The sequence below is a fragment of the Typopeltis vanoorti genome, chromosome 21 (genome assembly GCF_054136105.1).
Source record: "Typopeltis vanoorti isolate ZY-2024b chromosome 21, IOZ_Tvanoo_1.0, whole genome shotgun sequence".
In the NCBI taxonomy this organism is placed as follows: Eukaryota; Metazoa; Arthropoda; class Arachnida; order Uropygi; family Thelyphonidae; genus Typopeltis; species Typopeltis vanoorti.
The window spans coordinates 29,913,827-29,939,041 of record NC_143569.1 but is presented as its reverse complement, the minus strand read 5'-3'; the positions used below and the strand labels follow the sequence as shown (position 1 = coordinate 29,939,041).

Here is a 25,215-nt window from a genome sequence, read left to right as displayed (position 1 = left end):
TGGTCACAGGTTCAATGGCATAAGTACTCATTTAAACAGGCTTTCATTATTTTTATAATATAAAAAATTAATTATATTAAAAATATAATTAATATTTAAGGCAAAAATTAATGAGCAAGTGGGATTGTCAAAATTTTTATTTTAATCCTTTTCATCTTTCCCCCTCTTCCTCAAGAGTTTGCAAAATTTAATGATTTTTCCATTTTTTTTATCACTTGCCTTCCCCCTCCCCCCACAGCACTGATGTGTTGTAAAATTTACAAACTCTCAATGAAGAAGGAAAAAGATGAAAAGGATTAAATAAAAATTTCGACAATCCCACTTATTCTTTAATTTTTCCTTTCAAATCTTAGCTTTAATTAAATATTAATTATATTTTTAAAACATTTTTCTCAGGTATGCTTGTGTACATCTTATATACCATTCGACAAAATTAACTGAACCGAATGTTCTGCATGAATATTTCAAGCCTCTGAAGCTAAATGTTTGATATAATATGCATTCTGGCATGCAAATTCTGAGTATTCAACAGAAACTGATCTACAACTTGAAGGGTCAGTACACAATGCAAATTATTCATGTCTCTCAAAACATAGGTTGTGACTACATCATTTCATTCTCATTTTCTGGTTTGCTCGGTGGGTTAGCCACATCTCCAAAACTTTCAAGGATGATAATCATTGTTTAAATGATTCTTTGAGATGGCAAGCTGTTAAGAAGTGGATTCTACAACCAGTGGTCTGTATCCCATTAACCAAAAATCACTGCATGGCTCATCAAAATGGTGTGCCACAAACATGTTACTTGGACCTTGACAAATAGGGTACAGTTCTGTTCTGAGTTTCATTTCAGCTTATAAATAGATTTTAAATATTGTCTGATCTAGCAAGAGAACTAGGAATGTGGTACTATCCCTCTAACATCAGAGAAGGGGATAGAGGCAGTGCTCTTCTCATGTGGGAAGAATAATGATCAATGGCCATACCCCCTCTTTGCATGTTTATATGCGACACTCGAGTGCATTTCATGCATGTTTGATTGGGTTATATCAGGTGATTATGCTGCCACAGCAGGCACTGGATATCTTCAGCACAATTTAGACTTAAACCCAATCGAGGATGCATGCCCTTGGGTGTCACAAACTGCATGCTAAGCCAATGTCTCTACCACTTGGGGAGTTAGTCTGTTCTGGTAGAAGAATGGGATTTGTTGCCACAGAATCTTATCGATACCCTTCTATTGAGCATGGTCCACTGTACCAATGTTATGTGACGATATTTTTAAAAATACTGTGTGATGTCCCTTATACCAGTCTAACATTTGTCACCCTCATTTCATCGTCATCAAATTCCTGACATGTACCCTCAAGAGATATACAGGATATGATACTACTACATGAAAAACTTACATCATCATCATCACTAACTTCCTAATTTTCCTCCAAATCAATCTGTTACCTGTCAAGAAACATTATCAGATTTTATTTTTCTGTCTTCTAAAGCACTTTTTACTGCATCACTCCACCTATATCTTAGTCGTCATCTGGGTCTACTTCCTGCCAACCTGGCAGAGAACAGGTTGGCAGGAAGTAGACCCAGTTGTTTTTTGCTAATCTTTCCTCTCCCATTCTGTTTAAGTGACCATACCACCTGAGATTAGGTCTGCTAACACATTCCTGGATGCTAACAATGTTAAGTTCTTTCCTAATATCCTCGTTTTAAATATGATATTGCCATCTGTTCACGCCTTTGTTCTCAGGACTCTCACCTGTGGTCTCTAGTCTTTGGTCAAGTGCTTTATTTTAACCTGGCTCTCAGATCCATAATTTAAAATTGACTTGTATACAGCTAATTTCTCTCTTATTCCATATAAATTTATTCAGTTGGCTTCCTACCATACCAGCTTTGCTGATTTTGTTGTCTATTTCCATATTATTATTATTACGTGACACCTCCCAGGAGTCCAAAGACTCATCGAGGGAGGGCACCTACTCTATAACTGTCTCCAACTCAATCTACCAACAACAATGAACTGCAACTACACCAATACCATCCACTGCCCACCACTAGTATTTAATTTACCATCTTTACTAAAAATCGTGCCTAAGTAGCTGAAATATTTTACATGTTTTATAGGTTCTCCATTCACGATGTAGTTGATAATTTCAATGCTTGTGCCTATTTTCATTATCTTTGTCTTGTCATTGCTGACCTTCATACCATATCTATTACAACAGTTATTCAATTTAGTCAGGGAATCTTGCAGACTTGTAGTGGATTTAGTTAGAAGTATAGCATCATCTGCATAAAGCAAAGAGCAGAGATTAACATCTCTAATTTTGATATCAGGTTTAATATCACTTTCCTTCAGAATAACAGAGGGGATAATGTACATCATTGTCTGACACCAGATTGAACATTAAACCATCTCTTGTACTTTTTTAAATTTTAACTGCTGACTTACAACTCAAATAAAGACTAAGTATTGCTTGATATAATGCCCCACTGACACCATACAACTGCAGCATTTGAACTAGCTTCTCTCTTGGCACCTTGTCATGTGCCTTTCCCAGATCTACCAAACAACAATAAATACAGATCTTTGTTATATTCCCATGACTTCACAGCTATTTGTCATAAAGTGAAAATCTGATCCTGGCAGCCTCTATTTGGCCTGAATCCAGCTTGTTCTTCACCAAGCTTCTCTTCCACAATCCTTCTCAACTGTTTCCCCTCATTTCATTGTTATTCTATTATACATCACCATATCAAATTTTTTCCTGCTTTATTGCAAGCTGCATAAGTCATCCCATATTTTCAGGAGCAGTGTATTACACTTGACAAAAAATTACATTCTTGTTTTTAGCCTTTCTGTGACATATAAACTTTCCAAATCCCCTCTCCCTGCACAAAAAACTTGCTATAACAATGTCAAATCCAAAGCACTGTAATAATATCATGATATATCATTTTGCACTTGTACTGTACATGAAAAAATAATTTATGCCATTGTTCTGAATAATTCTATGGGGACCAGCTCCCACTTATAGGACAAAGGTCAAACTGGTATGGATAGTCAACCATAATGCATGGATAATAAGGGAATTTGATGGGAAGTTAACTGCTTTTCCATATACAAGTTCAAGTAAAGATATTTCACTTGCAAAATTTAGCTTCTTTATGCTTAGGTAAAATAAGAATATAATATCTTATCAAGTTTAATATATTTTCCAATGAAAAAACTTCCTATATCTTAACTAAAATGCTCAGTAGGTAAATTCTTCTTTAATTCTTTTGTTCCCCTTTTTATGAATATGAAATTGTATTACAAAAGTACCAGTCTATACTTAAGTATTTCAGGTTGAATATCATAATACTAATGCTTTTCCAGCAGTTTTGTTTTTTTGCTTGTTTTTTATTTTTACAGCCCCCCCCCCCCATATAGTTTTCATGAAACACAGCATATCTAGTGTATGCCCCTCAATGCATGTACTAGATATGACAATTACGCCATTAGGTATAATTGGTATTCATTACTATGAACAGAATACAACTTTTTTCCAAATTGGGCTATTATATGTCAGGTCTTAGATTTGATCAATTCTTACATTTTGATCTTCTAAAGAACTCTTAACTGCACCAGTCAACCTATATCTTGGTCTTTCTTGCTGCTGTCTGCTTCTTTTTCTGTTTAAGTATACATAGTACTGCTTATATCAGCACTGCTTATATTCTTAAATATTTATAATGCCAGTTTCAAAATCAGTACAATAAGAGATGTTTAAAAATTAAAAATTATTAACTGCTGCAAAACAGTTTGCAATAAATGAAAATAGCATGTTACATAGTTTTTTTTTTTTTTAATGAATATCTGTATTAATCATGAAATTTATTATGACTCAGCTTTCATTAAAAAAAAAATTCAAGATAAAATTATACAGCATCACATTAAAATCAGTCTCCATCAATAACTAATTACTGTGCATTATAAACAGGTTAATCACTGATTTTAGATCAATGACTTAATCAAAAAGTCCTAATTTTCCAGAATAATTTTAAAAATCTTTATTATCAAAACAATCATTGGTCCCAAGAATTTATGGCACACCAAAAATAAACAAAAAAGGATATTCTGTTACTGCCAATTGTAGATGGGCAAGATTCTCTTACCTCAAACTTAGAGAAATATCTGTCATACATGATATAACCACACATAGGAAAAACAGAATCATCTGTAAAAAATAGTTTACAAATTGAAAAGGTAAAAGATATAAATATAGAACCTTCAGACATCTTAGCAAGTTTCGATGTAGTCAGTCTCTTCACCAATGTACCTAGAAATGATATATTGGATCTACTTGTAAATCTTTTTCCATTGGACACTCTAGGACTATTCAAACACTGCATGGAAAATACTTTTTTCATATTTCAAGACAAATACTGAGAACAAAAAGAAGGACTTGCCATGGGTTCCACCCTTTCTCCAGCCTTAGCCAACCTGCTTGTGAAAAATTCCAAAACTAATTCATTAAAAAAAAAAACTATCAGAAGAAACCAACAATTTGGTTACGTTACATCGATGATATATTCATCATTTGATAAAGTAGCATTATTCAAAATCAATAAAACAAGAGATGTTTAAAAATTAAAAATTATTACCTGCGGCAAAACATGTTTGCAATAAACGAAAGTAACATGTTCTTCTTTATGTAGCTTCCTCAGTGAGATGGTGCAGCACACCATGTCCTTCCAGTTCTCTCTGTTGGTGGCTTTCCTTTTTGTTTCTGCATAGCCATGTGATCCTGTCCATGATCTTATATCTTCAAGCCATGTCCTTCGTTTTTTGCCTCTTGATCCTTTCCCATAATTTTTCCTTCTAAAACTGTTAATATCCTCTGTCCTGCTAATCTCATCTTTCTCTGGATCATTTCCTGTAATAAAGATCTCTGTGTTCTCATTCTCTGTAGGATATCTATATTTGTCACATGTTCTGTCCATGGGATTTTCAGAGCTCTCCTTGTTCTTCACCACGCTTCCCTTCCACAATCCTTCTCAACTGTTTCCCCTCATTTCATTGTTATTCTATTATACATCATCATATCAAATTTTTTCCTGCTTTACTGCAAGCTGGATATTACTGCAAGTCATCCCACATTTTCAGGAGCAGTGTATTACACTTGACTGTTGCCTTACTCTCTTCTTGAATATCCAAGTCTCACTTCCATATGTGAAAATTGGCCACACTAATGTTCTTATCATTCTTTTCTTTGTCTCGATACTCACAGAACTTCTGAGCAGATCTTTTTAAGTAACATGTTACATATTTTTTATCTTTTTTTTAATGAAGATCTGTATTAATCATGAAAATTTATTAAAAAAGATAAATTAAAACAAGAAATAATATCATTTCAAGGCTGGAACAACCTGGGTGCAGAAGACTTAAAGGTCGCCTGCACTAGCCCTCACATTCTCTGCAGCAGAATATTGTGCCCCTGTCTGGGAAAGAAGTGCACACACTAACATTATAGACACCCAGCTAAACTCTACCATGTGCACAATTAGTGGGACACTGAGAAGCACTCCTCTTCCCTGGCTGCCTTTTTTTATCTAACATTGCCCACCCAATATATGGAGAAGACAAACCTTGATTAAAGAATTTAATCAAGTAATGAGCAACCCACTCCTGCCTCTACACCAGACTCATAAATCCACCCCGTCTTCGCCTAAAATCAAGAAACCCTTTCTCGTCCATGGACAAACTCTCCTCAGCTGCCTTACCAACATGACATGTGGAGAATACTTGTCCAACAATCTTCCAACAAATGGCTTCCTGGTTGAAGATCCCTGTGCACCAGAGCTTGTTTTTGCTCTTCATAGGAAGATATGGTCATCTATCAACAGGATCAGAACTAACCAGGGAAGATGTGGCTACCTACTACATAAATGGAGATGGTCAGACCACCCTTATTGTGACTTCCCCCCGTGGCCCAAAAGATCACTCATATGACTAACCAAGGTGCCAATTTCATGGTGGTGGCCTCTAGGACATCCACGGTGACGGATAAGACCCTGGAATGGATTTCTGGACTGGACAATTGACCTGTAGCTGCTTTGTATTCCTTTTGCCATAAGAATAAATAAATAAATAGATGATATTTTTGTCATTTGGTTGGGAACAGTGGATGAGCTTATTGCTCTCAAAGATTATCTCAACAACTTGCATCACAATATAAAATTCACTCTTGAACTAGAAGAGCACAAAAAATTACCATTCCTTGATATCCTTGTCGAAGTAAATGAAGAGGAAAAAAGGTTATCCTTTTCCATATACAGAAAACCTACCACAACAGAAAGATTTTTAAATGCCGCTTCACACCACCATCCATTGCAAAAGATAGGCATAATTAAATCTTTACGAGACAGAGCATACAATAACAAGCACTTAAATTAAAAGGAATGAAGAACTGCACTACCTGAAACAGAACCTCGCACTTAATGGTTTTGAATCCAAAACGATCAAAAAAATTTTAAATACATCTCCTGCAACTCCCTTACTTAAACAAGATTTCAAGAATGCAATCATGTTACTTTACATCAAGAATGTCACAGACAAAGTGGCTGCGTTGCTCCATGAGTACAACATAAAAGTGGCTTTTTTATCTTTACAAAAAAACATCAAAATTCCTACATCCACAAAAACCACCACATCACCCCATGAAAAAACCAGGCGTCTATGAGACTCATGTGGTGTTTCTTATGTTGGCCAGACAGGAAGGTAGGGAGAGATCCACATGTCGGAACATGTAAAAGATGTCGAAGACAGCATAAATTCCACAAAACCACTACTGGCCATCAAGTACTTGGTAACAAACAAGATGTCATATACTGATAGTGACTGTTTAAAGAAAATTTAAAGAAACCTCGCAAATGCTTAAGATTCCTACATAATGCAATAAAAATCAAGGGCTTAATTTTACATCCAGTATGGTCTGCTTTCATCAAAAATTTAACTGCCACGGATCTAGGATATAGCATGCGTGACACCACAGAATGCAATAGCAATGTTCCAACACACATACCGTAACAAATTTATCATTTGTATTCTGGTTCCAATTATATTTTACAGTTGTAAAGTTATAAAAAACATCTAATATGAGTAATTAATTGTTAATAGGCCTTTGTTGTGTAAAACTTTTATGTACCTACCCCTGATGATGTAAGTCTTACAACATATGAAACTTGTCAGGTTTTAATTGCTTATTTTTATTAAACTCCTTATTTATATTATAATATGGTCTTAATACCGAAAACTTCAAACAAATAATGGCACTGCATAAAGAATTAAATTCCAAAAGTTAATATATAATTCAAAGTAAAATTATGCAATGATTTACCTGGTAGCCTCTAATTATACAAGCAGTATGACCATTGCCTTCCTCAAGGTTTAAAAAAGTTCCAGATCTGGTCTCTAAAGAAGGGTGCACCTGAATTACTTAATTGGCAGCCCACCTAGAGTACTAATGGTTTACAAGCTTTGAGTGGGATGCACGTTAAAAGACTGACTGACTATTATTTTGATTTTAGTTCTAATCAGCAGAAGACAATATGGAAAAAACAAAAAATACTGATGCAGCCTGTAAGATGTCTGCTTGTGAAAACTGTTAAAAAGGATTAGGTACATATTATTTTTTTTCATTTGCTACCTGATCAAGCTATATATATTTTTGCTATCCTTAGTAAATTACACACAAGCCATAAATGCTTGAAGAGCTGAATAGGATAAAATTTGATATAAATTTATTGCCCAGGATCATAAATAATATTCACTGATAACACTAAAAAAAAAAAGTCAAAGTAAATTTTATAATTCATTTCTGAAAATGCTTTCAATCTTTTGCATACAAATATTCATGTATGCATGTTTGTATATAATATATATACATATATATTTTAAACGTAAATTTACATATACAAAAGCAACCTTTCATGGGAAAAAACAAACAATATTACATACTTAACTTTTAAGTCACATTAACAAAGCACCGGGAATAGCTGTTCTTTAACAATAACAATGTTTTTCAAAATAGAGATGTTGCACTAGGTTGAATTTTTTGTTCTTTCAAAAAGACACATCCATCCAATAGGAATTTTATATTTGGGCCTCAAAAAGTTAATTCATGAAAGTGGTATTTAAATTGTTAACCATTTAAGCATTTTTTTTTTTTTAATTAGTAAAAATTTAGCAAAGTAGAACAAAATCTGATTCTAACTTCCCGTTTCTAGTTCTTCAAAATTTATATTTTCCATCTGATTTTGTTCAGGTATTACTGCTGTGCCATTTTCATCATTTTTCGGACATGTTTCTGTTTCACAAATACAATGCTGAGCTCTGTTATTAGTTTCAGAATTCATATGTACAGATGCAAGTAAATTTGATGCTACATTTTTAGCTTCAGTTCTCTGCTCATCTAAAGTATTTGTTAATTTGATCTTTTCCTTGGTTTCGCTCAAGTTATTTATAATGCACATGGCAGGATCATCTAAATTCTCTGATATATTATTACTTTTGTCCAAATTTTTTTCATGAATATCTTTGACTTCAGAAGTATTTCTGTTTTCCTGTTTACACATTTCATCATCTTCCTTTTTATGAGATTCACTTTCTTCAGTTAATGAATATGAAGATATTGCAAAGAAAAAATGTTCAGAGGCATCAGCAGTATTTTCTACTTCATTTTTATTTGGCCCATTCTCAAACTCCAAAGGAAGGTTTAATGGATGCAATTCCTCAGCAGTATGTTGTCTTATTTGTTTCTCTTTGATTTCATCTGCAGTTATGATTTGTAAATCACATGAATGAATAGGTTCTACATTTACTAGCATTGGTAAAACAGAGGTTTCATATTTTATTTCTGACTCACGTATTTCTCTTCCAGTACTGAGATAGCAATCCTCGTCTGAACACACATGAATATTTTGTATAAGCTCACATGAAAGATTTGATACTTCAGTTGTTTCCCAGGTTTGCACATGCTCACTTTCTGCAATATTTTCATTCATAATTTCACTACTACTACTATCAACCCAAATCTCATCCTCTGTGAAAGACCTTGAGTTTACTCCATTCACTTTATTAGAATGCAAGGCCAAAGAATTTCCACTACTTTTTATAGTATCTGAACACATTTCAGAGCCCACACAATTCTGTGCAGGTTCTGATGTGGTATCTATAATATTCTTTGGGTCTATCTGTTCACGTGTTGGGTATTTTATATTGCAGTTTGACGAATTATTCAGTTCTTGATTATCAATACTATCTTGATTTTCTCGGCTATATGGTAATTCATAAGAATCAGTTTCTTCATCTGACAATTGTTTACTTTCATCACAGTCAACAAATAGCAAACTTGAGTCTCTATCAAAGATCTGGCATGAATTTTCCTGAGTATCTGTGTGGTCATCTAATGTTTCATAATCAGGTTCATCATCAGAGAAATGGTTATTTTTTTCACACACTTCCAAATTATTTCCTGATTCCTGTGTTTCACAAGTTTCTTCTTGTTTATATACCTCTGAATTATATGTTATAGGCTGCTTTACGTATTCAAACAGATTTCCATTAAAATTTTCCAGAATTGCATCTTTTTGCTCTTTTAAATTATCATTAGAAAACTGAATTCTTTCATATAAAGGATCTATATCTTCACTTCCGTCTTTTGAGTTTTCATGTTTCAAATGAAAAGATGCTCCTTTAATCTTGCCTTGTTCGACCTCAAAAGAAGAATTAATCTGTCTTATACTCTCATAATCTGGTTCCTCATTTTCATGCTGCAAGTATTCAGGCTGCTTTAATCTTTCATAATCAGGATCAACCAAACTACTTCCATGTTTGACTTGCTCATAACCTGGTTCAAGAGCAAAGTCTGTAGTTTGTCTAATTCTCTCATATCCTGGATCATCTAAATCTTTTACTCTTTCATAATCAGGATCAGTGTCACCAGAATCTTGATGCCTTAAACTTTCATAACAAGGATCTAAGTCTGTCTTCCAGTTTTCTGTTTTTTCAGGTATAGTTTCTGGGAAAATTCCTGTACCAGTGCTACTCAAACATAAATCAGATTGTGGAGAGACTGGAGAACACTTTGCAGGATCAAGGTAACTATCACATGTAGCATCTACACACATGATATGAACTTTTAACTGCTGAGGAGAAACAGAAGGTTGGAAGACTTCATCAGAAACTTTCATATTTTCAAATGTAGATGTTTCTTCTAAGCCGCAGTTTCCAGGTGATGATGCAAATCTTTTCTTTCTGACTTTGGCATAGAGCTCATCAATTTTGCTACTTGCAAGGTTAATCTGTTGATTTGCACCCTCTGCAAGATGGATAGTTTTTCTATGCTTTGTAGACAGATCTATAAATGAATATAAACCTGTAATATCCAATGGAGATGAGGTTGCACCCTCAACAGACACACAGGATACTCCAAAGCTTCCTGCTGAAGATGTGGAGGCAGTTGATGCTGAAAATTAAAATTTTAGTATTAATGACTGCTGAATGTGCATAAGCCTAATTTTTTTAGCATTAAAATCCTGGCGTTAAGTACTATTATGAATATGCATTAACAATCTAAAATATGCAGATATGACATTTGGATTACACATATGGGCAACAATAGGAATTAAAATCAAAACAAAGTTCTTCTTTTATCATAAGTAAAGAAACGAATTCAAGCATTCTTAACAGAAGTATGAGTATTCTTTCATGGAACCTAAATATCTTGTTTATGAAAAATAAATAAAAGAATAAAGAAAAAAGAAGTGTCTCTCAGATATCTAGTAAAGTAATTTCTGTAAAAAATTTCTCCAGTGCCTTATACACAATTCATTAGTAATACATCCTTTATTATTTTATATACTAGTTTGCATGTTAAAAGTAATAGAAAAATGCCTTCAACAAATGCTATCATATTAACTTAATTTTGCTAATCTAAAGAGTTGAAAAAATACAATATATTGAGCATGTCTTTTTATTCAATAGCAGTACTAGTATTAATCTCAAGTGAAAGAGAATGAAATAAGCATGAATTAAAAATTTTATTCTCACTTTTTAAAAAAATATATTTTCACAATATTTATTAGTTATAATATTCACTTTTATTTCTTAGCTTGCTCCCTTTGATACCACCAATTACCATCTGAGAGGAATTAAGCAGTGAGAGACTTGCAATCTTTCCATGAGACTTGTGATTTTAATGCGTATTTAATTGTTGCGACCAAATGGCCAGCAAATTAATATATCTTGTTAGAAATAGGAGATATTAAAGATCAAACCTTATTTCAAGAGCAAATATATATAGAAACTTTAATAAAAATTTTGACCAGAGAGTTTATGAGAATACAGTCCTCGGTATCAGAGTTGCCTTAGTTTTTAAGTTTGCACTGCTTAAAAGATATGAGTGCTGCCCAAATGTCCATATATTTGCTTTTTATTATTGCTTTTGATAAAAGTTTCGCCAGCCTGACAGCTGTTTTGAACTCTCTTCAGAGACTAGGCAGAAACCTTAAGACAGCAAAAACTCAATACCAAAACAATCCTAATGTCAGCCAGTTGTATTTTTCATCAGTTCACTTAAGAAAAAAAAATACAACCTTTTTCCTATTTTTCACTCAGTGCATAATAGTAATTATCAGAGAAAGAGATATACTGTGTGTTAATGCTTAAGTGTTGGAGGTTCAATGGAGTATTGACAGCACAAAGAAAGGATTAAAAACTAATTTTAATGCTTTGAACATTTCATCTTCGGGGAGTACAATAACACTTATAACACACAAAGGCAACACAATACTCAATGAAACACATGACTAACTAAAGTCCTACCTAAATGGTGTGCTATCTATGGGCATTTGTAAGAGGTCTAGGATATAAATTGGGACCTCCAACAATTAATGTTTCCCAAATTTCTGGAAGTTTTTTGCAACCATATTTGTTTAAATTCGGTTGATTTTTGAGTGCCACTGCAGATACCAAAAACAATCTTTTTTAAATTTACCGATGGAGCATGGTGGTTTCCTTCCAGAAGATGCTGAGAGTGGTAGGTATTCGATACATGGTCTGCAAGACCAGATTAACCGTAGCCGTGATTGCAGATCTACCTGTGTGTCTGAAGTATACCAACTAGCAGGAACAGGGTACTTTTTATACTCCCAGCACTGAGAGAGGAGGGAGCTGATCTTTGGTAGAATAGATAAGCAAAGCAAGTTTCCGATAGTGCTTAAAAGCTGTGTAGCAGTTGTACTTTTGTGATGGCATTTCTGAAATCCTTCTGAAGGGGGATGGCTGAGGAATGATTATTTTTTTTTAATTCTGTAAGAACTATAGCCACTGGATAGGAAAGTGTTGTTGAGTTGTGTTGAAAGAGAGGCTCCATTGGAACAAAGATTATAGGCTCTATTGATTAGAGTTTTACTGATGCTGTGTTTTTCACTGATTGTCGGCCTGGTTGGCAGAGTGGTTAAATCAGTTCTCCAGCCAAACGGCTGCCCACAGTGAGATTCAAAAGGTTTGAATCCCACTGTGGGCATGGATGTTTGGATTGTCTGTGAAAATACTAGCGGCGGTGGGCAGTAGATGGTGTTGGGTGTAGATGATGATAGTAGTTGCGGAGTTGCAGTTTGTGTAGTTGGTGGATTGAGTGGTGGGGACAGAGTTGGAGTAGGTGCCCTCCCTTGATGAGGGAGGGCACCTGGTCTTTAAACTCCCTGGAGGTGTCACGTAATAATAATAACAATAATAATGTTGTTGTTGAGAGGGATAGTAGTGGGAAGGTTTGTGAGCATATCTGTCTGTGTGAGTGAGTTTTCTGTATACAGTGAAAGAGAAGTTACCATTTGGAACATGCCACTAAAGACATCTAGGAAGGATGAACTATTGTTATTTTCCTTTACCATTGTAAACTGGATTCTTTGACATAGACTATTAAGAAAAAAAGAAAACGAAACAGAAGAAAAAGTCTAATGTGTCTGAGCCATGAGGCCAAATAGAGACATACTTGGCCTCAAGTATGTCTCTATTTGGAGGACTGAACCTATGGTTTGTTTTTCACAATGTTCCATGTAAAAATTAGCAAGTGGAGGTGAGAATGCAGAACCCATAGCAGTTCCCGCTGTCTGTTTGTAAATTTTGTTCTTCCAAGCATTTGACTAGAGGGACAAGAACAAGGAGTCATCCCTGGAAGTTGAATAAAAGTGTGGTCAGTGGAGGTGAGAGGACTAGATTTTTTGCTTGGAGAGTGGAATGGATTGCCAGAGTCAGTTGTGAGTGTTTCATCTGTTAATGGGTTCAAGGAAAGGTATGATAGATTGGGTCTCCTGCGATGAGTCTTCGGACTCCATGGAAGTGCCAGTATAATAATAATAATAATAATAATAATAATACAGAGACAATCTTTTTATTAAAGATTGTCTCTGTATTATTACTCGTTCACTATAACAAATTATTGAAAGGTGTTCCAACTACAGCCTGCTAGTGTCAATGCTGTAGACTATTATTACAGCAAATGTTCCACTACTTTATAAAAATATTGACTATCTAAATATTGACTAAAGAAAGAATGTTAAATCAAACTAAATTTTTTTCAAAGATAAATATGTACTATTCATCATAAATAAGTGAAATTATGGTGTACAACAAGCAAATAATGAGTTAAAGATGTGAAAAGCTGTTCCACTAACAATTAGTGGAACAGCTTTTCACATCACATCGACAGTAGTTACTAAGTTAAGCAAGTATAAACTATCAATTTTTTATGAACATACTTTTGAATATTAATACTGTGTGTTATTAATTACCTTGTCTTGAATGAGCCTGAGCCACTGTTTTTAGGCTTTCGACAGTAGGAGGAGCTGGAGGGAGTTCTGGTTCCTTTGATTCTGATACAGAGTGAACAAGAGAATGAATTACCTCTTGACCAATTTCTGCATACATTTGTTCCTCTTCTGGTACTTCAGAATAAAAGCCTTCACCATGTGAAACTACCTCCTGCATATAATCAAATGATGAGACAAAAATAAGTATTCACTGAACACAAAACTTCACCAAAAACTGGCAAATCTGTAACAAAGCCATCAATATGAAATATCAACATGCAAAAAAACTTTGTCATGAATGTCATGAAACAAAAGATGACTTACGTTACGCTGTCAGTACGATAAGATAAGTCATTCAAATTCTGTGGGGAAATATATTATAAAGAGAACTGTGGAAATACTCAAGTAGCTTCATACAGTTGATTATTATACAAAATACCGTTACAACAAGCTAACACATAACCAACCATTGAGAAATCTCAGAAAAAGTCCAACAGCTACAGTGCTGTTCTAAAAGAAACTGACTATATCAAACTATTCTTGTGGTTCCTACAGGTTTGCTATAGTGAAAATTCACTTAGTCACACATAACTCCTGAAATAAGAAATATTACAGGAATACAGAATCTGGTAAACAACAAGGCGTGAGAGTAGTTTGGGAGAAATAAAAATTAAATTTCTCAAAAACTCTGGTGATTCATGGTGAGGTATCTTGATGCAGGAGGTAGCTAAAATTTTCAGCTTTAATAATGCTAGTAACAGAAACAAAAAAATCAATGATATACTGCCCTCAACATTATACTCAAAGATAATATTCAATTTGTAGCATGGCGGTTTTTATAGCATTGACTCTTTTTTTTTTTTTTTTTAACCTTCAGAAACAAGTTGCTTAATTAAAAATTTGATCAAATTCAGTTTCTGAGTAGGACCAAATGGCAAACTCATTTCAACGTAACATCACTATACAGATAAGTGTGACTGATCATGGTAAAGAGTTGGTCTTCAAGATACTATATGAAATAATTAGCTAATGGAGAAGAGTCCACTGCTAAACTCGTAATTATTCTATTTAGGAATTAAGTTTGCACTATAAAAAAAAATGTTATTCATCCTATTCTATCTGCACCAGAGCAAGAACAAACTTGGCTCTCTTAGTTTCTCTAAAAGAGCCAATTTTACTGGAAAAGACTCCTAACATCATCTGTCTCAAAAAATATAGGATCATAAAAAAACTACTTCATAAGATGCATTCCATTCCTTCCTCAGCTGCAGAATTTCGAAAGAAATAATGGGTATAATTCTTCAAGGGTACAATACATTATTGGCAGCTATTCACCTTATTAGAGGTAAAAAGATTAGCTATACTTACATCAAAGCTAAAGCAAAATACATTTCCAAGAAATTTCGTTTTCATACCACCTTTGATCTGGTATAAAAATTGTTAACACATTTTCTTTCTATGAAGACAAATTTCCTCTGCTGCTAAACCTCAATGTTTACCAGATTCCAAGTTCATGTAACATTTCTTATTTTGGCAAAAACAGACCTGAAGATACAATTGGGGCTGAGAATGATAAAATAAGCCATTCATCTATGGAGAAACATTTAAAAAGAACTGAAGGATTTTGAATTAAAATTAAGAATATATATATATATATATATATATATATTAGGGTTACCAAGTAATTTTATAAGTTTGGTTATTTAACTCCTAATCCCAAGTAAGCAAACAGTTAAGTTTGCACCTGAAACATAGTTCAAGTCTAAAGTTCAGGTGCAAACTTAACTGTTTGCTTACTTGGGATTAGGAGTTAAATAACCAAGCTTATAAAATTACTTGGTAATCCTAATATACAGTATCCCCAAGTTAAAAAATTAATTACATATATATATATATATATATATATGTAATTAATTCCCCCCCCCTGTAATTTCCAGTTTGTTTAGATACTTCAATGTTTATTACCATTCTTTTCCTTTAAGAATACCTGAGGAAGGCTGTTATAAGCTGAAACTAGTCATATTATTCTTATTAAAATCTTTATAAGTTATCTCGGTTTTTAGTCATTAAATCTATGTTTTTAAAATGTATCATAACAACCGAGTAAAAACCGATTATCACATCTATAGCCTAAATGACGAGGTGTCTCTAATGAACATACAAAGGAATTTTAAAAAAACATTGAAGAAAATAGGATTGAAAATAAACAGGTTAATATTCCTCAAACGTTGTAAGTTCCATTCAGTTTTTCCCAATTTCATCTCTTTTCAAGAAAAGATAACAACGGAACGCGCTAAAGGAATTTACCATAAAGCTAAGATGGATCTCCTCAACGAAAGAATTTCAGACACAAAACGTTCAGCTTTTTTGTTCAGCACAAAAAGATCCTTAACTCAAAAACTTGAAGAAATTATGGATAATGTTAACTTACATGATTTTATCATTAGCAATGAAGCACAAGCCACACAAATACAAAACAAAAATAAATATACTCTTATCAGGAAATTTAATCTAAAAAGGATACAAAACAGATCTGGTCATAGTGAAGCCCGTATTAATACTGAAAAAGTTGTAGTGAACAAATCTTCTTATATTTTAACGGATGCAGAAATTCTTAGCAAAGGTCTCAATTTCATTCCCTCACCAAAATTTATCCCTAAAGAATCTCTCCTTACAAAAATAGAAAAGGCAAGTTCACTCATTCCTAATCAATTGGCAAAACTTCTTCGTATTGAATCGATTTTCATTATAAATAATGCTAAACTTCCAACAGATAATATTTCTCTGGCTGAAAGACCAGCCCTAAAAAATCTAAAACAGAACAGTAACATTATTATTTTACCTGCAGATAAAGGCAATTCCACGATCATCCTCAACTCCAAAGATTACCACAACAAAATGCTTCAATTACTTGGAGACAGTTCAACATATTCAATTCTTCAGGAAGATCCTACAAGAGAATTACAAAACTGTACAAACAACTTGTTAAAGACTGCGAGTGAACTTCCTCATAACGTTCGTCTCTCTTTACGCTCTCTACATCCTCTTATCCCACGCATCTATGGAGTTCCCAAAATACTTAAAGAAAGCATCCCTCTTCACCCAATTGTAGAAGGAATTGACTCACCTACGTATAAACTTTCAAAATATCTAGCAAAGTACCTCAAGTGTTTCTCCAATAAATCTTCATCTTTCATCAAAAACACCACAGATTTTGTTTCGCATATAAAAGATATTCCCATCAATGAAAATGACATTCTTGCAAGTTTCGACATTATATCTTTATTTTCTAACATTCCTACGAACGAGGTACTTACATTACTAAAGGACAAATTATCCAAAAAAATGTTTACTTTATTAAAACATTGCATTTAACATTGCAAACACAAAACATGGGCAATCCTTTGTCCCCAGTTCTAGCTAACATCTTCCTTGAGAATTCTGAAACGAAAGCCATATCTTCCTTCTCATTTAAACCAAAAGTTTGGAAACGATATGTTGATGATATATTCATTATTTGGAATCATGGGCACACATCTCTCACAGATTTTCTTCATCATCTAAATATCCAACATCCTAATATAAAATTTACTGCTGATCTAGAAAATAACTCCTTAGCTTTTCTGGATGTCATGCTTACACGATAATCTGAAAGATTAAAAATCTCTATGTACAGAAAACCTACTCATACTAATAGATGTCTGCATAATCTTTCTCATCATATTCCACCACAAAAACTTGGAACTATATCTACCTTAGGACACAGAGCATGCTCTCTCTTGAATGAACCAGATGAACTACAAAAAGAAATAAATCACCTCACTCTTACCTTTAAACAAAATGGATACTCTGAAAAAATGATTAAGAAATTTCTTCTCGATCCTCCTAGGCAGTGCATAACAGAAACTATTAATTTTAAAGGTAGCATCTCCATTCCATACATTAGCACAGTCTCTAAAAAATTAGCTAAAGTCCTTAAAAAATATAATATCAGGACGTTCTTCACCACCCTTCTTAAAATCAGTTCTCTAATCAGCCATCCAAAGCCTACTCATCACAACCTAAAATATCCAGGTGTACATAAATTATGGCGCAATTGCAATAACCCTTATTTTGGACAAACTAATAAATCTATTGAACAACGTATAGAAGAGCATAAGAGAGACATCTCTTACAAAAGATCTCATGCAACTGCGTTATCCAGTCATGTTCTTTTTTCAAATAATCCTAATGATGATCAACAAAGCCACTCCATTTGCTGGGATAGATCAGAAAATATCTTTTGCTGTGATGATGAGTTTGAGAAGAAAATTGTAGAATCAAGGGAAATCCTGCTGAACCCTGTCCACTTAAACAACAATTTGAGTTATAACATCCCAGATAGCCATGCTGCAGTTATTCAATATTGGCGTTCACGTGAGCCTACACGTACACATGCAATAAACAATGGCACACCTGTTAAAACAACTTGAAAAAATACGTTTTTTATGTATCAATTATGTGTGTGGCAATTTTTTTTCCTGTAATTTCCAGTTTGTTTAGATACTTCAATGTTTATTACTATTCTTTTCCTTTAAAATACCCGAGGAAGGCTGTTATAAGCCGAAACTAGTCGTATTATTCTTATTAAAATCTTTATAAGTTATCTCGGTTTTTAGTCTTTAAATCTATTTTTAAAATGTATCACGACAACTAAGTAAAAGTCGATTATCACATGTATATATATATATATATATATAGAATGGATTATACAGTCTGAGAAATTAAGGAATGCTGAATGTGGTCTCAATTAGTCACAGAATACATTATGTATATTCTGTGACTACAATGGAAAATATTTCCCATAGAAGCTCCTTCAAAACAGAAACAGTCTGCAGCACAATGAAACTGCACAACTCTTAAACAGAATGATTACTTGAACTTAATTTAATAACTCATTTCAAAACAATGATTCCATGCATTCTGAGATGGCTAATCCAGCAGTGGTTGAAATGACCGTGTATTGCATGCACCTCATTCAACGTTACATTCAACATTGTAAGATGTTTTCCAGATTCACAAGGAACGCTGTGCATTTGATATTTTACATAAAATCCTATAAAAATAAATACTAAATAGACATGCTTCTTCAGCCATCTACCACTGCCAAGCAGTACTTAAGCACTAGTACTAAAATAGCTGAAGCAGTATTTCGTTCAAGTGATCTGTCTAGTGCTTTCCAGATACTTCTCGAAGGTTCTTGATACTTCGGTATTTTCATATAAATTCTTCAGCCATCTACCACTGCCAAGCAGTACTTAAGCACTAGTACTAAAGTGGCTGAAGCAGTATTTCGTTCGAGTGATCTGTCTAGTGCTTTCCAGATACTTCTCGAAGGTTCTTGATACTTCGGTATTTTCATATAAATACAAGAGGATCTCATCCACAGTCAGTCAATCATGAACAGTGTGATATTCGTGTATAAGAGCAGGCAGGTTCATCGTGTCAGTTCATAGCTTATTGTGGTTTTATATTGCCAGACTTTTTTCATTAGTGCGAGACATATTCAGTGGATAATAACCGCTACACAGCCATTTTGGATCATCTTTTGGTTCACCTTCCATCACTATGGCATCTATAAGTAAAAACCATAAATCAAGTGATTCTTGTCAGGTTTTTAATGAAAAGTGGACCAATTTGTACTTTTTTGTGCTGATCGATGATAAGCCAGTGTGTTTAACTTGTCGTGAGTCAGTGTCAGTATCAAAAGAATACAATATAAATCGACACTATGAGACAAAGCATGGACCCAATTTTGATCACCTTCAAGGACAGCTTCGCGTAGACACAGCAAACCGTCTCAAAATTGATTTAAAATGCCAGCAGGGTACGTTTAAAAGGCAGAGGGAAGAGAGCCAAGCCTGCGTCCAAGTAAGTTATGTAATAGCTGAAAAAATTGATAAAAAATTAAAAGCCTTATTGAACGGAGAGTTTGTGAAAGATTGTCTCTTCGCTGCTGGGGAAATTCTGTGTCCAAATAATAAGGAAGTGTTTAAAAAACAGAGTTTGTCTGGGGTAACTGTAGCATGATGTGTCGAAGAAATTGCCAATGACACTGAAGGAACTTTAAAAAAAAAAACGGTTGCCCAAATTTACATCATATTCACTTGCTTTGGATGAGAGCACAGAAGTGAAGGATACAGAACAACTGGTTATCTTTGTCTGTGGCACTGATCAACAATTCACTGTGACAGAAGAACTGCTAGCGCTTGTACCTATGAAGGGAACGACGAAAGGCACAGATATTCTTGAAGCTGCCAAGAAAACGCTCAAGCGTTTAGACCTCAGTTTACCTAACCTTGAGGGTGTGGTAACTGATGGTGCCTCTGCTATGGTGGGAAAGAACGAAGGGTTTGTTGCGCTGCTACGGAAAGAAAACCGGAACTAGAAGGAAAAGATTTCATCCATTACCATTGTTTAATCCACCAGGAGAATTCGTGCACGAAAACTATTGGATTTGGGGATGTCATGAAAGTTATTGTTACTGTCGTCAACATTATTAGGTCAAGAGGAGTGAATCATCGTCAATTCCAAGAGTTTTTGATCCAAGAGTGCGTAGCGGATCACAGCGATGTGGTTTATTATAGTGATGTGCGTTGGTTGAGCACAGGGAAGCTTCTTAAAAGAGTCTTTGACTTAAAGAGTGAAATACAGCAGTTCATACAAACCAAGAGGAATCTGATTGCGGAATTTAACCATCCAAAGTGGATGACAGATTTTGCCTTTGTGACCAATATCTCGTTGAAGATGAATGACCTAAATACATGGCTACAATACAAAGATCAACTAGTGCACACTCTGTTTGATCACATCAAAGCTTTTGTGGCCAAACTCAAACTTTGGGAGGCAAAACTCACAAAAAAAGACTTAACTCATTTTCAGCTTCTCACCGAGTCCAACTGTTCATCTCTTGATGAATACACTACAAAATTAGCCGTGTTGCAAAGTGAGTTCGAAGAGAGAGATTTAGCGATTTTTGTAACCAACGGTCTTCTTTAGATTTATTTTCAATGCTGCCGAAATTCAAGCAGCTCCATTTGTACTGAGCCTGGCATTTCGGCAGCATTGAAAATAAATCTAAAGAAGACCGTTGGTTACAAAAATCGCTAAATCTCTCTCTTTGAACTCACTTTGCAACACGGCTAATTTTGTAGTGTATTCATCAAGAGATGAAAAGTTGGACTCGGTGAGAAGCTGAAAATGAGTTAAGTCTTTTTTTGTGAGTTTTGCCTCCCAAATGATTTGCCTGCAAATCAACTCTTCTTTGAGAGAAAAATTATTCAATGTTCCCTTGCTTACATTTCACAAAGACTACATTTCTGAGGATGCATTCCCTAATCTTCGCCAGCATGCTTTGACGATGTGTGCTTTATTAGGATGCACATACTTATGTGAGGAGTTCTTCTCCAGAATGAAGCATGCGAAGTTCAAGACAAGAACTTAGATTACGGACCAACATCTCGAAGAATACTCTGCGCATAATGACTTCCAACATTGATAAGCTGGTCAAGGAAAAGCATTGTCAAGTTTCCCATTGACATTGTAAAAAATGAATGTTTTCTTCATTAAATTATCTTTTTTCAAGTATTGATTATATTTACTTATCACAAACCCGACTCCCACCTATGCTCTTAAAGCTGAGTTTGTTCATTTTTATAGGATTTTATGTAAAGTATCAAATGCACAGCATTCCTTATGAATCTGGAAGCATCTTACAAGTCTAAATACAGCAGTATAGCTTAGCGGCCAGCAGGCTTCGTGGAACTTTTTAATGCAGCCAGCACTGTCTGAAAGGTTGAAGACCCCTGATATAGATGATGAATATGAATGGAGAAAAGTGTGCATCCTTGTCTTAAACTTGATTTTACAACAACCAGTCCAACTTACAACTTAAATATAGATAATAACTACTCAACATAATTCCCATTAAAATCATATTTATTATTTATACTGTTCTAAACAGCTTTTCTCTTGGAACTTTGTTTTCTCTTCGTCGTCTTCTTATATTCCCATGTTCTTCAACAAATTTCCCTCACATAATTTTTCTTGGTTTCAAGTATTTATTTTCCTATGATGTGTGTGTGTGTGTGTGTGTATATATATATATATATAACTATTAACTTGGATGAAGGCCACCAATACCTCATAGACTGGCTGCAAACTTTTAATATACATATGAGTTATGATGAGCTCAAAAGAAAGATAATCGAATTTAAAGAAATATCCCTCGATTCATCCCATATAAACAACAGTCTTAGCTACCATCTTTCTGATGCACACATTGCCACTGTCCAGTATTGGCACTCTCGTGATAACTCATGCACGTAGTCAACTCCAATTGAAACTCCAGCATGCATTCTGTTTAAACTGTACTACGGTCTTTTATATTAGATCTGTTAATATAATTTTATAATGTCTCTGTTATTTTTTATATAATTCTTTGTCTTTGATACCTGAAGAAGTTGATTTTTTCAACGAAACTAGTAGTATCTCAGCATTAAACTTTATTCTTTTTTATTCTCGGTATTATAGTCATTCAAACTAATTTATTTTTCATAACATTATCTACCGAGTAAATATGAATGCCAATACACACACACACACACGTACTATAACAGTTCTACTCCAATCATTTGGAATATACGTGGGTGGTCTGAAAAGTTCTCAGCCTAACAATGAAAAAACGAATTTGTAATTTCAAAATTATGTTTATTTTTTGACATAATCTCCCTTAAGACTAATACATTTATTCCAGCGATGCTCCAGCACCATTATCCAGTTCCTGTAGTGGTTCTCAGTAAGATCTGCAAAATACTCCTCTATAGCTGCAATCACACTCTTGATTCAAAGAAAAATGCTGACCAGCGAGGAAGAGTTTTTGTTTTGGGAAAGAGACAGAAGTCAATGGGAGTCAAATCTGAGGAATAGGGTGAATATTCCAACAATTCATAGTGCAGATCCCTTAATTTTCCCATTGCCAAAACACCTTTGTGGGCAGGTGCATTGTTCCGATGAAAGATGATTTTTTAATTCTGAAAAGCGGGTCTTTTCTTATGAATTTTTTCGTCTAGTCTGGTTAAAAGATCAGAGTAATATCCCTGGTTATTGTTTTATGCTTTTCAAGATAATTAATAAACAAAATGCCTTTGCCATGACCTTTCCTGCTGATGGAACAGACTTTGTCTTCCATGGTGCTGAACAACTGACTTGTTAAAACACTCCAAGCACTGTTCAGAGATTTTCATGCAAGTGTATTTTTGATCTGCAGTGAGCAAGTGTGCCACCCATCTTGCACAAAGCTTTTTCATTTGCAATTCTTAATGCAAAATATATCCTACACGTTCTTTTGAAATGCCTATAGTTTCAGAAATTTCACGCACTTTGACTCACCAGTCATCCCATACCATATCATGCACTTGATCAATGATTTCTGGTGTTGTTACACTTTTTGGATGTCCTTCACATGGATCATCTTCAAGGCTGGTACAGCTACGTTTTTTTACTTGGCAGCCCATTTCTTAATTGTCGAAAACAAAGGAGAAGAGTGCCCAGAAACTTTTATGAACTTCGAATGAATTTCTTTTGGTGTTAAACCTTCTTTTACAAAGAATTTTATAACCGCACGATACTCAATTTTATCCATTTCAAAGGATACAGACAACACTCTGGCTTCTGACAGCTGTATACAAGAAACTACTTGATAGAATGACTTGCAATTTCACATGGATGCTTATGACAGATGTACCAACTTTAAAAAAAAAAATCTTGCCAATAGTGTTGCCATCTATGGTTGAGGCTGAGAACTTTCCAGACCATCCTCATATAAATGCTTTTATACACCATATATGAACGTTTCTGGTTGAATAACATCTACTCCAGGTGCCTTTCTATATTTTTCTTTCAATGTTCAGCACTGATATGCATCCCTGATATATTTCTCTTGCATTTTTTCCCCTCACTATTTTGTCACTTCTTGTTCAATTTAATCATTTTTCCAAGTATCTCCAGGTATCCAGAATATCTTTATCTTCATTTTTTATGTCACCTTTATCATCTTCATTTCTTTTAAGTTCAACAGACTCCAGTACATTCATGATATTTATCTTCTTACCATAATTTCTTTAGCTACTTTTACACATAATGCATTATCATTTTTCTCTAAATTATATCTTAGAATACCTGATTTTTTTTTCAAGAAACTTTTGATATGGTTTATTCTTTCTTGAACTGTCTGCAACTTCTTGAGTCTCACTATGGGTTTAATTTTCTGTCCTTGCAAACAACTTCCACATATATCTCACTGTCTGAATCAAATGTTTTCTTCAGAATTTGCTAGTGATATTTGAAGGCTTTGTTATTTATTTCAAGCTCTTTAATTTTTTCTAAAATAATCCGTATGAATAAATTTGAAAATTCTTGTTGAAGGTGGTTTTTTCACTAGGTTACAAAGTAAAGTATACTTGAAAAGAAATTATATTTTTGGTTAATCCTTTATCCAGCATAAGCAAACAAAGTTTATGCCCATAACATAGCTTCATGACTAAGCTATACATAGGCTGTTGCCATCACATCAATTGCCTTAGTATCTCATAATGCAAAACACATCACCTCCTTTCAGATGTGCATATAGCTACATTATGGGATGGAATTAATACCCAGACTGGTTTTGACCTTTACTGAAATCTCATCAGTGGGAGCCAGACCCAAGAAGATACTAAAGTTGAATTAACACAGAGCATAATATATTCTGAATAAATTTAACTGCATCATTCTGCATTAATTAATTCAAAATATATTCATACAATTTCCATAATACCTTATTATTAAAATACTCTGGATTAGAGACAGTTGTAGAAAGTTTTCACTTGGTTACAAATTAAATTATAATTGCCTAGAAATTATGTTGTTGTTTTTTTTAAATCCATTAACCAAGTGTAAGCAAACCAACTTTGACCTGAAGTATTTTTACAATTAGTCTACTTGTATATATAGGCTGTTGAGTTCACATCAATTGCCTTACTATTCTATAATGCAAAGGACACTACATTTTAGAAAGGAAATGTACCGTGTATTAAGGGATACTAAGGCAAATGATGGAAGTCAACATCTTCTCTATACAAGAAGTCTAGTTGTGAAGACCCCCTCCCATGAAAATTTTGTTTGCTTACACTTGGATAAAAGATTAAAGAAGAATATGTTTTCTTGTCAAGCTGAAATGCCTGTCTAGAAATCACACAGAAATGAGTGCATCAATCTTCATGAAATTTTTGGATATGTTTAGGGTGGTCTTTGATATAAGCACTTCTTA

The 25,215-nt window shown here is 34.1% G+C and overlaps 1 protein-coding gene across 1 annotated transcript in view; it reads right to left on the bottom strand.

Annotated features, from left to right (window-relative positions):
- Positions 1-9,033: 9,033 nt before the first annotated feature.
- The window catches only part of LOC150094691 (uncharacterized), a 326,662-nt gene continuing 310,480 nt past the window's right edge, over positions 9,034-25,215 (bottom strand). The window contains exons 9-11 of the mRNA XM_090411634.1: positions 13,851-14,040; positions 9,109-10,522; positions 9,034-9,040 (exon numbers count right to left, since the gene is read on the bottom strand). Of these exons, the coding sequence (XP_090267760.1) occupies positions 9,034-9,040; positions 9,109-10,522; positions 13,851-14,040 (1,611 nt within the window). The remainder of the gene's footprint in view (positions 9,041-9,108; positions 10,523-13,850; positions 14,041-25,215) is intronic.